Below are 17,280 nucleotides of genomic sequence, written 5' to 3'. Positions count from 1 at the left end.
ACAACATGCATTGTGTTGGTTTGTGTTATGGTGGTTAGTGTAACATTGTATTTTACTGTGAATATAGATGGTCCCTTGTAAATAATGAATGAAACAAATTGATTCCCAAACTTACTTTGCAGCTTCTCCATTTAACACCTTTACAAACTTCTGCACTGGGTTGAGTGTCTCTGGGATTTCAATGAAAATCTTCTGCAACAAGGTGGATTTTACTTGGGATTTTATGGCTGGAATCAATGCATCAAAGTGACTGTCCAGGTAGCACAAGGTGCTGACAATCAAGAAAAACTCCTGAGGAGAACACTGGAAAGAAAATGGCAACATAAAATATTCAGCTTAAATCTCCAAACAATGAAAAGTTCAGTCCGCGCTCTGGCTCTTTAAACTTGGAGTGTTGGTCCCTCTCAGTTCTCTTGCTGCTTCTGTGTTTATGAGGTGTCTCCCCCACCTCCAAATGTGGTCTCCACCGGAACCCCGATGGTGATACCAATATCAGCAAAACAAGAAAAAACACAAAAGCTCACCAAGATGAGAGATAGATATTGTATTAGCAACAAATAATAAAATTAGTAACTTACATATAAAATTTCTTTAATAATCCCCGATTCTGGTGTCTATCACAGGAGTAGGGCATCACATAGGAAGTATGAAGGGTAATCTCAGTTCTGAGAGATCAGACCCGCGCGCTGGGGCTGTCTCTGTTCACTCTCCTGTCCTCCACGTGATAGACACCAGAATCGGGGATTATTAAAGAAATTTTATATGTAAGTTACTAATTTTATTATTTGTTGCTAATACAATATCTATCTCTCATCTTGGTGCGCTTTTGTGTTTTTTCTTGTTTTGCTAAATCTCCAAACACTATAAGCACTTGATTTGTTGCTGACATTTTTATAATTTACTTTTCTTAAAAACTCAATTGCATTTATTGATCTGACACGAGCCTCTATGAACAATGGAATTGTTACTGTCTCTCGGAAGCAACACTTCTGTTCTAAGGTGAACAAATCCATTATTTAAACAGTTGTGAATTACTGCAATGTAGTAAATTGTGTGGCAAAGTATGTAGCTCGTTACAACTGTACACTGTATATTATTGTGAGCGAAACAAAACTAATTCCAAATTGTGCTTAACCTGAATATTGATGGTGTACATCAGGGGAGCTCAATATCCAATATTAACACAAAGTACTTAACCAATTAGTCAAACACGAATTATCACGGAGACAACCTGCCTATATCTGTATTGTTCTGAAAACCTGGCCTGTATATCATTTACGAGGACTAAATTTGCGCAACCCATGTCTACCGTAGCTTCTCTCCCCCCCCCCCCCCTCCCTGATTGATTTCACAATATACATTATTTTCTATGTACTTGAACCCAACATTGACAAAGGGTTTCACAGAAGAAGAAAAGATGGCTACAAGCAAAATTATGACCGGCAGCCCATGTACAGTATGTGAGGAACATCCCTATGATGCAGTGTTACCCCCTTCCCATTGATAGGCCACCAGGGCTAACCAATCTGAATTATTGATGCTTTAAAGTTGAGCTGGTAAAGATCGCTTTTAAAATTAACTATTATAGTGTACTATAATATAATGTACTATAATAGTGTACATGACATTTTCTTGCCTTAAGAAAAATTAAAATGGTATCGTACAGGGATGTATTATGTATTACATCAAAGAAGGTTAAAATCATTAAAAAGTTGAGTGATACATTCTGCATTCAAATGCATTGTGGTTGTTTTGATTTTTCAAGTTTACGTTGAATAAGACGTGTCAAGGTTGGCTTTTAATAAATAGTTTGATAGTTATAGGCAAGCTTATTTAGAAATAGCATTTCTGCTTTGTTAGAAGCATCCCTTTCAATTGCATTTCATCCCTGTGTCTAGAGGTGCATTTCATATAGTTCAGATTACTGTGGTCTCTGTGCTTTTGAAGAGAACCCCTGGGACACTTTTCCTCTTTCTGCAGACACGCTCTTGCAATGAACGCTGGTCAAGTGTGCGATTGCTTGTAGTTATAATGGCCCGACCGGAAAAACAAACAAACTAACTTTGTATAATAAGAAAACTGCTACTGACTTCCCAATAGGTATAAGCACTCCACTGCAAGACAAAATTCAACCTTAAATGCAAGACTGAATGAAACTCTGTCCTGTAAACATAGCTTGGTAATACATAAAGTCCATCATCTTCTAACATACAGCGTAAAATTCTTGAACAGTAATATAGACCCGATACTTTATACAGTAATTGGAAAGACTAGCAGTGTAGCATGACAACACCAGAATGTATGCAATGTTGTTAGGTCTTATACAAAGTATTCCTCTGGACTCTGGAGAGAAGCAAATAATAATTTTGTATCTTGACAATTTAAAGCAGTAATTCATTCTCTCTCATCCCAGGAGATTGAATCAGTTGCCATATAAAATAATACACAGAGTTATTATGTACCATCTACAATGTTATCCATTTTAAAAACAAAGCCTCAAATATATTGCTGGTGGTCTAAATAAAGCTCCTGAGCCCGAACACTGATTGTCAAAACGAATGTACTGTACTTCTCAATAAAACATAAGGAAACCTTCGTCAGGGGTGGATTCTCCAACTGGATTTCATAGTGTTTTAGAGTGGAGCAGGAGTGGGTAACATCATTAACATGAGAAAAGTATGAGGGCTTAATGCCTTATATTTAATGTTCCTTTATTGAAAACATAGCTTATCCTTGGTATTTCATATGCAAATCAGATAGCTGCTGTTTCCGGTGTACAATTCCTGTGCTTATAGTGGAGAGAGTTAATGTTATGTTTTCAATGTTTACATAGTGAAACCATAGATGGCCACTGCTTGATATTTAAGAAGCCAATAAGATACTGTATCTAATTGCCTACTGGCATCGCTATGATAATAGAAGCAAATGTTAACCCAGCCAGAGGATGTCACGTAGGGTGCGATTTTGAGAAGTACTGTAGTGCCGACGGTTATTCTAACACATACCAGTGGCCATCGCCAAAAAGACCCAGGTACATGCTGGGTCTAAGAACAAAAGACAAAAAACAAGCGCAAAACGCAATAGTGAAGTATATCAAATTTATTAAGTGTTTAAAAAAGGGTAATATATCTGCGTACATCAAAGGATTAGAACATAAGCATTTCGTGTATCAATACACAAGTTACCACACAGCTGTCGACAGGATAGGCGATGGTGGAGAAACCCTCAGATAAGTGTACTTCTGCGCTCTCCAGGTATCATTTGGCTCCGTTGCTGTAATCGGTCACCGGCATACAGATCATCTCCAGGCTACTGTTGTTACACCTCCGTAGGCAGCAGAGAATACTTTGCAATGAACAACCCCACTGTGTGTGTGTGCTCGAACAAAGTCTCTCAGTCCACACGGGGGTACAGCCGGCACGAGCAGGAGTCACCAGTGCATTCGTCTCCACGCCTAGCAGCCCGTCGATCAGCAGTGACATTGCACCTCGCGCAAGCGTGTGATGTCACGCAAGAGGCGTATCTCCAACGGGAGAAACACGAGCAGTAAATCTCTTGTGCAAATGCACACAAAATTGGTATAAAAGGTTGACAAATAAAAGCAGTAATCCTACGCGTTGCGTATCAAGATGATACTTCTTCAGGGATAAAAGATTTTATCCCTGAAGAAGTATCATCTAGATACGCAACGCGTAGGATTACTGCTTTTATTTGTGACTCCTGCTCGTGCCGGCTGTACCCCCGTGTGGACTGAGAGACTTTGTTCGAGCACACACAGTGGGGTTGTTCATTGCAAAGGATTCTCTGCTGCCTACGGAGGTGTAACAACAGTAGCCTGGAGATGATCTGTATGCCGGTGACCGATTACAGCAACGGAGCCAAATGATACCTGGAGAGCGCAGAAGTACACTTATCTGAGGGTTTCTCCACCATCGCCTATCCTGTCGACTGCTGTGTGGTAACTTGTGTATTGATACACAAAATGCTTATGTTCTAATCCTTTGATGTACGCAGATATATTACCCTTTTTTAAACACTTAATAAGATTTGATATACTTCACTATTGCATTTTGCGCTTGTTTTTTGTCTTTTGTTTCTAGCTCTTGGGAGTGTTTGAGCCACTCCATAAACCCAGCAGCATACGCAACTTACCAACGGATATGTATGGTTACACAATTTTATCACTTACACATTAGGGTTGTGCTTGATTTTATTGTTTTAAACAAATTATCAAGGAGGGTTAATTTAATCACGTGAATTCACTATTAGACATTGTTCTGTTATCACAATTTGGTTATTTTTGGTTGCGCACTTTTCTTCTTTTTTCACATGCTGGGTCTAGTTTAAGGCAAGTTTAAGGCATTTCTGCATTGACTAATGGCCCATCAGATTAACAGCGGGGGTCCGCTTCAAACTGAATGGGACCCCTGCTGTTAATCCGATGGGTCATTAGTCAATGCAGAAATGCCTTAAACTTGCCTTAAACTAGCCAGGTTACACCCAGCATGTACCCAGCATGTAACTGGGCTAGTTTAAGGCAAGCTTTAGAATACTCGTTGTCTCGTCTGTAGAATGGTTCTTCAGCAGCCATGGTCTTACAGTAACACAAGTCATCCCCAATTTTCCACTCATGTTGGACAAGTGCTTTTTCATTTACTTTTTTTAGTAGCCCATGTTACCATAAACTACCTGGCGCATGATAAGTATAATAACCCAGTTCTTTTTGGGGGGGGAGGTTTAAATACGACTTTTTAAACCATGACAAATGTATTTGTACTCAGATATAAATACATTACTTTGCACCAAAATGCTAAGATTATTTTTTTTGCTAAAATTACTAGCTTTCATTTTGCCAATTCAAGTTTTGCACATGGCCATTTTTTTTTTTTTAACATGAGCAAATGGTTAGCATCTTTTATTATGTTTGGAAACAACCGATTGCATTTCCTCCGCAGTGGTTTACTTTGATTGAAATGAGTTATTGCATACGTTCTTGTTTGAATGCCTTTTGAACTACAATATCCCCATTTACTGTAAGTTATATGACTAATAAAATAAATTAAAAAGCAATATTGTTTAAGTTCGTAATGAGAATCCCCAAAGTTAATGAAGTCAAATGAAATAAAATTAACTTCCTTATGAAAATAACACAAATGAAAAAGCAAATAACAGGATAGATGTGTCATAGTAAAACCACTCTTAGAATGTACCATACATTATATCATATTTAATTGGCAAAATCAATGCATTATGATTAACAGCATAATCTAAAAAAACAAACACTGTAATTTAGCAGCCCATGTCTTTTATACTGAATCAAAACTTTTCGTTCCACTCTACAAAAGTCACAGAACCAAGAGACAGTACGATTACATAAAAAAGCTTCAACTTGCAAAGTCTACTGAAGGGAAATGACAGGAGTCATTCTATAGCAAACGAGTCATTTGTCTTATATGACAGTGGTCTCAAAGAATTTCAAATCCATTTGTTACAACTGCCATATATTTTCTTATTGTGCTCTTATGCCATCCGTTCGCACTGCCATGCAGTCACACAAAACTCACAACTTGCATACAGACACACTCACAAAGAGCAGAGAAACACACATATACAGTACAGTACTATATACATGCATGAACACAATATATGTATCTGTCTTTCTTTATATTTCATATGTATATTTACATTACTAATTTACAAGTACTGTATCCAATCAAACACAGGAATAATAAAACAGAAGAGAGGACAATGTAACCGATATAAAAAAACATTGTTATAACAAATAATTATGTGCCAATTTGCCTTTGTTTTCTGCACCTGTGCAATATACAGCAGCTAGGACTGCCACAGCACAATGTCTTATGTTTTAACATATTTTGTACATAAAGACATTGTACTGCAGAGGTTTTCAACCTTTTTTTCATTTGCAGATTCCTAACAAGTTTTGAATGCAGGTGCGGATCCCTTTGGAAATCTGTTGTCTGTATAGTGAACATAAGTAGACAATGTAATCCTTCGACCACACTGGGGGCGCTTCAAAATGTATCTCCCATCTGAAATACAGTACATTAAGGGTTGTGGGGAGTGGGGTGGAGGAGAGCGGGAAGAGGGTAGGCGACATGTGGGGTAGAGGATGAAATATGGGGGAAGAGGATGAAATGGGTGGGGGGCTGGAGTGGAAGTAATATTGGGGGCTGGGGCGGGGCGTGACGTGGGGGAGGGCTGTACCTCTTTTCTTCCCAGTGTACAGGGAGAGGTAATGTTGCAGCTGTGAGTAGGAGCGTCTGCTTGCCACTTCCCAGGAGCTGTTAATGCCGCTGCACTGATTTATACTGTCCTGCTTTTCTTCCTATTTTCTTATACTCGGAACTAGTGATTAGCACAGTAGAGAAACGGGTCAGTATTCATTAGTGCACTGTCATGTAACAGCTGCCCAGAGGGAGCGAGAAGCTCCAATCTACAGCAGCAACGTGAAGTGAAAGGGGCTTACGGACCACAGGTTGCAAACCACTGTTCTATTGCAAATAAAATGATGTATTATACCAAAGGCAAGCATTTTAGTTGCTAATATAACAGACAGCTGTGCTAGAAATAAATCATAATATGTCTAATATATATATATATATATATATATATATATATATATATATATATATATATATATATATATACTGTACACAGAATTGGTGGCGCTCAACGAGCAAAGAATTGTGTAAAAACACTAAACAAGGAATCTCTAATTGTGTGTGAAGTACCCAAGTATAGTCTATGCTGTAGGTGAGTGAACATAAAGTGTACAGAAACACATAAATTAGTGAAAAATCACTGGATTAGTGAATAAAGTGCAAGTTACAAGTCCACTTTTGGTATGCTGCTCTTCAATAGCATGGGCTCAACATCACAAATCTATAACAAAGAACAAAAGAGCGCACCACCACTCATAGTGTAGTAGATAATTACATATATATTGGCAGTATAAAAGGTGAGTATTGCACGTACAAAAATGACAAAGTAAAAGAGCAATTGACAGAAAAACACAGCCTGTTCACCGTGAGGTCCCAGGAACACCGATCAGCAACTGGCTTCTAGATCAGCTGTTAGGTCCAAGGATTCAAGCGTCACAGTCAGCAGGGGAAGTCATTTAATCCGTAAAAATCCACAGAGGTAACTGTGGTATGTAACAGTGTATGGCGCTAGCGCACTGAAGTGACATCAGAAATCTCTAACAGACAGCCCACTGGGACAGATGTTTCCAGCTGTGTCCTCAGCTGAGCAATCTCTTAGGATATAATAATATATATATATATTCCCTGGGAATTCGCACGGTCATGGGATATTCCAAGGCCAGTATACTATCACAATAAAAACAATGAGGCAAATTAGTATATCCTACAATTTTCATGGCGTACCTCACGCCACTTCATCAGGGAATAATCTATGCCTCAAAACCCCCCATCCTATATCTCTACCAGCTCCATGTCATTGGTTGAAATAAAATCCAATTCATTCCAATCAGCTGTTTAGCTGACGAGTTTGAAGCTAGTGAAGGGAAACAGGTTGGCGTGTGTCAGCAAGGAAAATAAAATGTATATACATATGTTTATTACAATTCAAAAACACACGCCCCACCTGTGAGCACGTGACCTGCATACGGGACAAGGGTTAATACTCCGCTTGCAAGCGGTCCCACTTTTCACCTACGCAAAGGTTCCTCAAATGGACAATATTTTTCTACAGGACAAGGGTTAATACATAGATGTGACAAAATAATGCAACAAGTGCAAAGTGGGGTGGCGCAGTGACAAATAATCAATATTTCCGTGAATAATACAGTGTAGGATATATATATATATATAAGTAAAACGTGAATAAATAATGCAGCTCTAAACCCTTGAGTGGATGGTTTGCAGATCTCACTTCAATTGTAGAACGTCTCGGAAGTCAGGGGAGTGCAGGTATTGATATGTGAAAAAAATAAAGAGCACAAAATAGTGCAAATAACGTTTGATTCAAACAATATGATTTGAATTATCAGGTGAATGGAGACTCACGAGGTATCAAATACAATCAGGCATGTCAGAGATCAGTGGCAAATGCTTGACTCTGTAGTGATAGATGGAAACCCCACAGCTGGATGACTGATATGATGTTAGCAGCACACACGGTACTCGTCAGTCAGGATAATAGGGAAAAAGGGAGGCTTCCATAGCGTAACACAATAATAGCACTTTATACACGCAATAAGATTAACACTTACAGTGTCATAGATCAAAATGGGCACATAAAACAAACGATATATCACCAGCTCCAGTTTCCTCTGTCTTGGACCTCACATACCGGACCACAGGGGTCGCCTGGATCAGCTGACACACCGATGTCACGACCGGAGCGGGGATCCTCTGTATCTTTGCAGGATATCGGCATCCAATGGTCTGCACCACATCCACAGTGAGCATGACTCCAGACGAAGCTACACTGTTTAGTGAAACACGTAGTCGCTGCCTGTGACGTCATCAGCTACCGCCCGGAAGCTTACCGGCTGTTTTCCCCGTGATACGAACTGTTTCTTTGGCGTGCTCACCGTGGATGTGGTGAATCAAGCATTTGCCACTAATCTCGGACATGCCTGATTGTATTTGATACCACGTGAGTCTCCATTCACCTGATAATTCACATCATATTGTTTGAATCAAACGTTATTTGCACTATTTTGTGCTCTATTTTTTTCACATATTAGAACACAGCTGGCAAGCTGCCCCACTATTCACCTTCGCAAAGGTACCTCAAATGAGTTAACATCTCCCCTAAATCCGTCTCAATTTACCACCTGTCACGAACAGCACACAAGTGGGCACGTGATTTAGATATGCAATCAGGGTTAATACACATGGCTACTCTAGTCAACTCACCTTTCTCCTCCGCAAAAGGTACCTACAGACGAGACCACGACTATTCTAAAGCTTGCCTTAAACTAGCCCGGATACATTCTGGGTATGTTCTGAGTGTAACCTGGCAAGTTTAAGGCATTTCTGCATTGACTAATGACCCATAGGATTAACACAGCAGAGGTCCCTGGCAATCCCATTCAATTTGAATGGGACTGCCAGGGACCCCCGCTGTTAATCTGATGGGCCATTAATCAATGCAGAAATGCTGGGTCTAGTTTAAGGCATGTATCCAGCATGTACCTGGGTCTTTATGGCGATTGCCACTGGTTTGTGTTAGAATAGTCGCAGTCTCTGCTGTACAATGAGTTAATATTAAACCCTTACTCAATTGCAATACTATCTATACGCCGTCACCACCCACGATAGTTATTCAAATCAAAGATGTCAAATTAATATTTGCTAGGGTCTCAGGTACCTGTTTATTATCTTAAAAACTATGCCCTTTAACACACAAAAATCTGTTGTAGCGAAATTTGTCCGAAAATGTAAATACTCTCTCCAGAGCATGCAACAGTTCATTCAGAGCCCAAAGCATTACTTATTAATGCAGCACCTCACGCTGTCCCATGCCAAGCTTCCGATGGTGGCATGTGCCTCGCCTCTTTATCATGTTGGTGTGACCGTAAGGTAGGCCAAACTTACTTCCGGTGCGCGCCGACATCAGAGAGGCACGTCGCTTGCCAGCGTCGGAAGCTCGGTGTGGGACAGTGAAAGAGAGCCCTGCAGCTAAGGGAGAGCTGGAGCCCAGTGGCAAGAGGATCAGCAGCCGGACCCAGCTAGAGGTCGGGCACAACTTGCAGTGCTGGCCGGTCGGCCCCCCACAGCTACCGGGCCCAGGACACCTATCCCGGCCCTCCCTCCGTCAGCAGCCCTGTATATGTTAGAAGCAAACAAATAATCAAAATGACTCACTTGTAGGAGCCAAAGTGTAGGAATAAAGACTATATTTGGACAGTGATGATAAGACCCAATACAACAATCAATAGAGAGCCTATGTCCTCATTGTGTCCATCTGAAATACGTGTTCTTAACTTGAAAATCCAAAATCTCTCACGTCTTGATAGGTACTTAACCCTAACTCCACCTCTCCTGTCAACTGATACAGTTTCTATACCGTTGTTGCAAAAGAGAAGGATCCATATAATGGGTGCTTTTAAAATGGCGAGAAACACTACGCTTCTCAAAACTGATTTTTATGTTCCTGGCATGCTCCCAAATGCACTTGCTTAGTTACCGTTTTGTTCTTCCAATGTACATGGGCACTCAAGCATATAAACTATGTAGGTGGTAGTACATGATATACATTGTTTAATGCTGAAAAAGTCATCATTAGGTTTAAATTTAAATGTCCTATCGTTGTGTAACATCTTGCAGGCCTGGCATTTTTCCACATGAAAAATTCCCCATAGCTTTGTTAGTTAGCCATATAGATACACTACTTTCACCAATTCCTCCAAAATCATTCGAAAGGATATCACTTGGGGACAGTTTTTTTTTTTTTAATTTTTGGACTTCCTAAATATCCCTCTTGGTGTGGCAGGAAGGTGGAGGCCCAATAGTGTGTCACTCAAAAGTTTACCCCACAGTTTTTTTAATTATCTTAGGAATGTTCATGCTTGAATTATAATTAGTGACAACGGGAATACAGTTATCAGTAGTGGTTCTACCAGAGATTGCTTCGACGTCTCTATCTTTTTGTGTTAATAATGTCGTTCTATCCATCCTACTATCTTGAGACATGGCTTTATCTAGCAGTTGGAGACTATAACCTATATCCAGAAACTTATTGTATGGATCTGTAGCCTGAGTAGCATAATCCTCCTCAACGCTACAATTCAGCTCGAGTCTAGTGAATTGTCCCATAGGGATGTTGTCTAGCCAGATTCTGTTATAATTACTACTCGCCATAAGCAAACTATTAGCATCAACATCTTTAAAATGTGTTTGGTAACAATTGACCCATTTGGTGATACTGATAAGTTCAGATCCAAAAAGTCAATTTGCATGTCATTGATTTTTGACGTAAATACCAAATTATGTTTGTTAGTATTAATGTACCTGAAAAAAAGTCATCTAGGTCCTTCTGACGATCCCTCTCCACACCATCATAATGTCATCGATGTATCTTTTGTACATTATTAAGTTTCCTATATTATTTATTTATAAAATGTTTTACCAGGCAGTAATGCATTGAGAGTTACCTCTCATTTTGAAGTATGTCCTGGGCACAGAGTTATGATAACAATACATGGTTACATTAAATGAACACTGATTGTTGCACCAAATATAGCTGTTTTTCCCAGCTTCCCATGTACAGATTCGCGTAGCTAGGGGCAACCGTGTGCCCATAGCTGTGCTCTGAATCTGCACATAAAACTGCTGTAGGAACAAGTAGTAGTTATGCATGAATATACATCTTATGTTGTCCGAAACAAATCCATGATTCTGACTACGGTATTTAGCAAGGAGTCTTCCAGCAGAAAATGGTTTACTGCCTCTATACCTTTGTCATGCGGAATGCTTGCATATAGTGCCTGTACATCACATGCTATCCTTTTGTAGCCTGTATTCCATATTAGGCCCCTACATGTTTGGAGTATAGATGTTGACTCCTTTGTATACATCTGTGTATTGGGAAATATTATCTGTAAGGGAATTTATACTTGATACAGTATTATGGTTCATCCTGGAGTGTCTAACAACTGTTTATGTATTTTAGGCAGGTGTTAAAATATGGGTATAACAGGTTCTTTGTAGAACAGAATTTCAAATTTAATTTTGTTAAGAATCTTATCATCCAATGCCAAGTCATGTATTTCTTTCAGGACCATGGCCGCACGTATAGTGCCTGCGACCGGCAATGCGACGGGACGGGTGACGTCACCCGTCGCCGCTAGCGAAAGTTATATTTCGCTTTGCGGCGGCGTCGCGGGCGTACTGGTATTTGATTTGTTCAGGGGCTGTCACATGTGGCGACAGCCCTTGAAAAATCAAATATTTCCAGCTTCCAAAGTTCGCGACGCCGCTCCGTCGCGCTTACTATAAGCGCACGCGACGGCAATGTATTTGTTTTTGGGTGACGTCACCCGTCGCGGGCACTATATGCATGGCCTAATACATATTGGGTTGTAGGGTCTTGTCTTAATGGTAAATAGGAATTGTTGTCTGGTAATAGCCTGATTGGCTCACGTTGATAGTCACGCCTGTTCTGGACCACCCCGCCACCTCACTTGTCCGCTTGTCTTATTATTAGATCTTTATTTTCATGTAAAATATTAAGTGCTTCACTATCCTCCTCAATAAGTTTCTTTTTAAAGGCAATATAACCATCTGATTAGAATTAATTGGATTTTATGTCAAACCGTGACATGGAGCTGGTGTGTATACAGGATGGGGGGTTTTGCGGCATAGATCTACCCCATATGAAGTGACATGAGGTGCACCACAAAACGTGTAGGATTTATTAATTCGCCTCATTGCTTTTATTGTGATAGTATACTGGCCTTGGCTTGTCCCGTGACAGTGCAAGTTACCTGGGAATATATATCCTAAGAGGTTGCTCAGCTGACGACACAGATAGCCGGTAACACCTTAAACATTTGCTTATTAAAACTAAATTACTTATTTTAACTAGTTCGCGCTGAATATATATATATGTATATAGAGAATACATAATGATTAATATTTAGGATTGAAATCGTCCCATCTCCACACCTGTCAGTGGGCTGTCCGTTGGATATTTCTGATATCATTTTACATCTGTAGATTTTTATGGATGAAAGCACTTCCCCTGTTGACTGTGACGCTTGAATCCTTGTACCAAACAGTTGATCTATATGCCAGTTGCTGATCGGTGTTCCCGAGACCCCACGATGGATAGGCTGGGTTTTTCTGTTAAATGCTCTTTTTTGTACTTGCAATGCTCACCTTTTATACTGCCAATATATATTTAATTATCTACTACATTATGAGATGTTGTGTGCTCTTTTTTTTCCTTTTTTTTTATACTTTAGTGACGACGAGTATTCTAAAACAAACCTGGGGCAATCGCCAACAAGACCCAGGTACATGCTGGGTACATGCTGCAACATTCCAGTGACATTTCTGCAGACAGACTAATGGCCCATCGGATTAACAGCGGGGGTCCCTGGCAATCCCATTCAAATTGAATGGGACTGCCAGGGACCCCTGCTGTGTTAATCTGATGGGCCATTAGTCTCTGCAGAAATGTCACTTAAATGTTGCAGCATGTACCCAAGTCATGTTGGTGATAGCCCCAGATTTTCAAGGCAAATTTAAGGCAAGTTTTAGAATACTCGTCGGCGCACCTGTATATACAGATACATACATATATCATTCTACTTTTTAATTTCTTTCCATAACCCATGTATTAGCAGTGAAGAAATAACTGTTGATTTTACAGGCGTTCTCTTTTCGTGCCACCGCCAATCAGATCCCACCCTTCCTCCTCATTTTCTCACCCAGTTCCTCCTTTCATCTCAGTATGTATGAGATTGTGTGGGTAAGATTTTGGCGGAGTAAAATGCCCTTATCTAGATAGGTAAAGGTATAGAGAGATTCATACCCCAGCTGCAAATATCTCAAACATTCAGAATTTAGTAATTACTTTTTAACCTGTAGTTCCATGAAATGTATGACTGAGTTACCCGCTACTAGTAGGTCTTTAACTCTAGTGATTCTTACGCACTGTCACACCTAAAAGGTTAATTTCTGCAGACTGAGCAGGAAATTGGGATTGTTAAAGAGGGTGTCATGCCCGAATTTAAGGGCAGGTTGGATAAGAACCGGAGACGGCCAGTGAGCCAATGTTTCAGAACTGGTTGTGTTTAAATAATTAAGGGTCTGCTAAATTTGGACAGCCACAATAATGAGTTGATGTTGGCAGGGTTGATCTCGGAGTGCTCTATGTCCATCCACCCGGTAGACCCCCTTTTGGAGTTCCAAAGGAGGAGTTGGCTCAGCTGTCATGCCTGATAATATTTGGACAGGTTGGAAATTCTAGCTCCACCTCCCCTCCATCTATGTGGGTTTGTAAAGAGTAGAGCGTTTAACTCTCGGGTATCTACCCTCCCAAATGAAGGAGATTGCAGACTGGAGATCTTTCAAATCCTTGCCAGGGACCACAATGGGAAGTGTGCGGAATAAATACATAATACGGGGGAATAGGTTCATTTTAACGAATAGAATGTTGCCAATCCAGAGGATACCAATTCATAGTTCCGTAGCGATCTGGGACAGTCGCGGCCTCTCCTGGGACATCGCTAAACAAGCTCCACCAGTTCTACTGGTCTGTAATTATATATTTGGGACAGTACGTGAATGGCCCAGACTCAGGCGTTGTTTTGTCTCGGTTGGAAAGTTCTGCACAGGGTCTCCACCTTAGTCCAAGTGGACCCACTTATTTCTCCCCGCCACATGTCTTGGTCCACGTGTTTGAGATCTCAGGCTTTAGGCCTAGCTTTGCAAGGTATTGCGGTGTCTCTGATGGGTCTTTCATTGACACTTTGTTATCTTCTTTCATTACGATGATCTGTGAAGGAAATCCCCATCTGTACCTTGAAACGGCGCTGTGGTGTGCATCCGTGACCTGGGGGACAAGTTGGAAAATATCAGTAGCCTGGTTCCATCGTGTTCGATCACCTCCTGGTTCCTCACCACTTCCATGATATAGCCCTTGCACTTAAAATAGTGGAATCATAAGAAAGTCACACGGCTTCTCCAGGATAGCCGATATCGGACCAACGCACCCTGTGTGCCCTATCGAACTAGAGCTGTGTTACAGTAAAACTGCAAAGACACGTGGGTGGTCCGAGTATAGGTTTTTTTCTGGCTCAAAACATAGAATTCAAAGAGCTTACTTTCAGCATAAACCAAAACAAAAACTCCATAACAGAGTTGTGTCCTTGGCTAGAAAGGCCCATTCTTTAGTCCCAGCAAGGGCTCAGAGAGGTATAAAGAGTTCAAGTCCAGCGTGGTCCTGCAGAGATTCAGGGTGAATACAGAGCCCAAGGTGCTGAGAGATCCAGGCTTTTGACCCCTCCTAACGAGCCAGACGATTCCTGGCTCATTACTTCAGTCTGCTGTCAGACCGACATTAACCAGATCCCCGCTCGACTCAACAGCTATACATAGGTTTGCATAACTATCAGACAAGGATTCTACCCTGTGATAAGCTGGTTTCAGTCATATCCAGGAAGAGCATTAGCAATAGTGATATAGATAGTCCTCCAAATCTTCTGTCGCTTCTGAGATTCCCCTCATCCATTCCTTCATAAACTTTTTTCCTGATCTTTTTGTCCCTCCAAAGCTCATTTACTTTGTCCTGGAGGCTCAGAAAAATCCTCAGAATATCCAAAGGAGGCTCCGAATATCCTGGTTATCCTGCTTTTCGGCTACGTCTGTGACCGTGGCTTCCGCTTCTGACATTCTCTCCTCCAGGTGGCTTAGGTTCCTCATCAGATCCTTTTACTGCCTGCTACATTGCCGCCTTGAGGTTAGTACATAGGTCATCAATGTCTTTTTTCGTGCTTTGTTGTGGAGGGGGGTAATCCTCGGGCCCAATAGAGTCACTATGCTGCGAGGTGCCATCTTGGGAGGCTTGCATTGCTGCAGGTCTTTTACCAAAGTAGTCAGAGTTTTGATTATATTTTGCAGGCGTTGCAATGGTCCAGAGAGGTTGGTGGGTAGTGTGATATGGTTTTTATATTGCTAGTTGTGTTTTATAAGGCCATTATCTTATGTAATATGCTTCCTCGGGATGGAGCAGATCTAGAGCACATCCATGTAGCATGTTGGCAAGCTGCAAGCCATGCCCCTATATATGTGTTTCTTAACCAAACCATACTAAAAAATAATTATAAAAAGAGAACTCATTTAACTTACATTGGTAAATACACTAGTTCTTTATATTTTTTTACAAACAAGTTTTGAAAAAGTCAAATGCTTGTTTCAAAACTGTTATTTTATTCTAGTTATCAACATCAAAAACAGGCCAGGTATTTCAGAGACCCAAATAACATTATCACAATTTATTGTAATACATTGTAATTGTCACTTAAGTTTGCCAACAGGTCTTAAGCGGATATACTGAAATCCTAAAAGAAGAATGATACTGTGCCTGAGTTAATGAGTCAAAATAAGTTTCTCCTGCAAATGCAATATCCAAAGGGACACAGATCACAAATCATGGCATCATTTTTCTGTGGCTGAACTTGCTAGAGACGGAACAAACACGATCAATATCCCACTCCTCCCAATATCAATTTGTATATTCTAAAATTCAATTTACTTTCTATAGCAATTGATAGTAAAAGCACAGAGTAGCATACACGACAGAGCGTGGATATAGCCAAACTTGTGTATACAATCAATGACATAATAAGTCAATTATCTATTATCCTTGCAGACAAAAAATATTGACAACATTCTGAATGTAGCTATTTAAGCACAGACTTACTATTTCCTATTGCTTTAAATCAGGCAGCTCTTGCACATCAATACTTTTGGAGACCAGAAGTCTGGAATTTAACTCCAGGAAGGAAGCAGTTGAGAAATACAGGCATGGAAATAGAATGCTGCTGGGTGTCAGCTTTCATAACAAACAAAATCTGGTAGCAGATCTTCTATTAAAGAATATATTTCTACCACAACCAGGGTGCTGCAATAATACCTCTACAGCGTGAAGATCTCAAAAAGTGGACCGTGACACAAACTTTTATTGCTCCTGTTATGTGCATGTGCACCACATGGAAGATGTGTTGATTTTTTAAATATGGATTTGTTAGTCAGAGATATATGCAAACCTCAAAACTGGCAAAGGACACAGGAAAGCAATAGATTACCTAAGATGCGAAATCGATACATTTATTGCTATGTGTGTGTAGCGCACTTCCCCCCACCCTATGGAAGATATGGCGACTATGGTGTGTGTGGTGCGTTACCGGAGGCTCCCAGAAGGCCTGAACCTCCGCCGCTGGGAGCCTGGGGTGTACCTGATTCTTACGATGACAGCACCTCCACCTGCAAAGGATCCCGACTTGGAGGAATGTACCCTTACAGGAACAATAATAATGATACACGCACACAAATATATATGCTACTAGCCTTTATACCCGGCGTTGCCCATGATGTAATGTTCCCGCTCCCCTCTCTCTCCCCTCCCCCCCCCCGCGCCACTCTCCCCTCCCTCTCTCTGTCCCCCTCTCTCTCTTTCCCCCCCTCTCTCTCTTTCCCCCCCTCTCTCTCTGTCCCCCCCTCTCTCTCTGTCCCCCCCTCTCTCTCTGTCCCCCCCTCTCTGTCCCCCCCTCTCTCT

The 17,280-nt window shown here is 40.8% G+C and overlaps 1 protein-coding gene across 4 annotated transcripts in view; it reads right to left on the bottom strand.

Moving 5' to 3' along the window:
- Positions 1 to 17,280, bottom strand: part of MSH3 (mutS homolog 3) — a 239,535-nt gene that overhangs the window by 78,686 nt on the left and 143,569 nt on the right. For all 4 annotated transcript variants that reach the window (XM_075592324.1, XM_075592301.1, XM_075592316.1 and 1 more), the window contains one exon: positions 116 to 303. In XM_075592324.1, coding sequence (XP_075448439.1) covers positions 116 to 303 — 188 coding nt within the window. The remainder of the gene's footprint in view (positions 1 to 115; positions 304 to 17,280) is intronic.

The sequence above is a fragment of the Ascaphus truei genome, chromosome 1, assembly GCF_040206685.1.
Source record: "Ascaphus truei isolate aAscTru1 chromosome 1, aAscTru1.hap1, whole genome shotgun sequence".
In the NCBI taxonomy this organism is placed as follows: Eukaryota; Metazoa; Chordata; class Amphibia; order Anura; family Ascaphidae; genus Ascaphus; species Ascaphus truei.
This window is presented reverse-complemented; position numbering and strand designations above follow the sequence as displayed.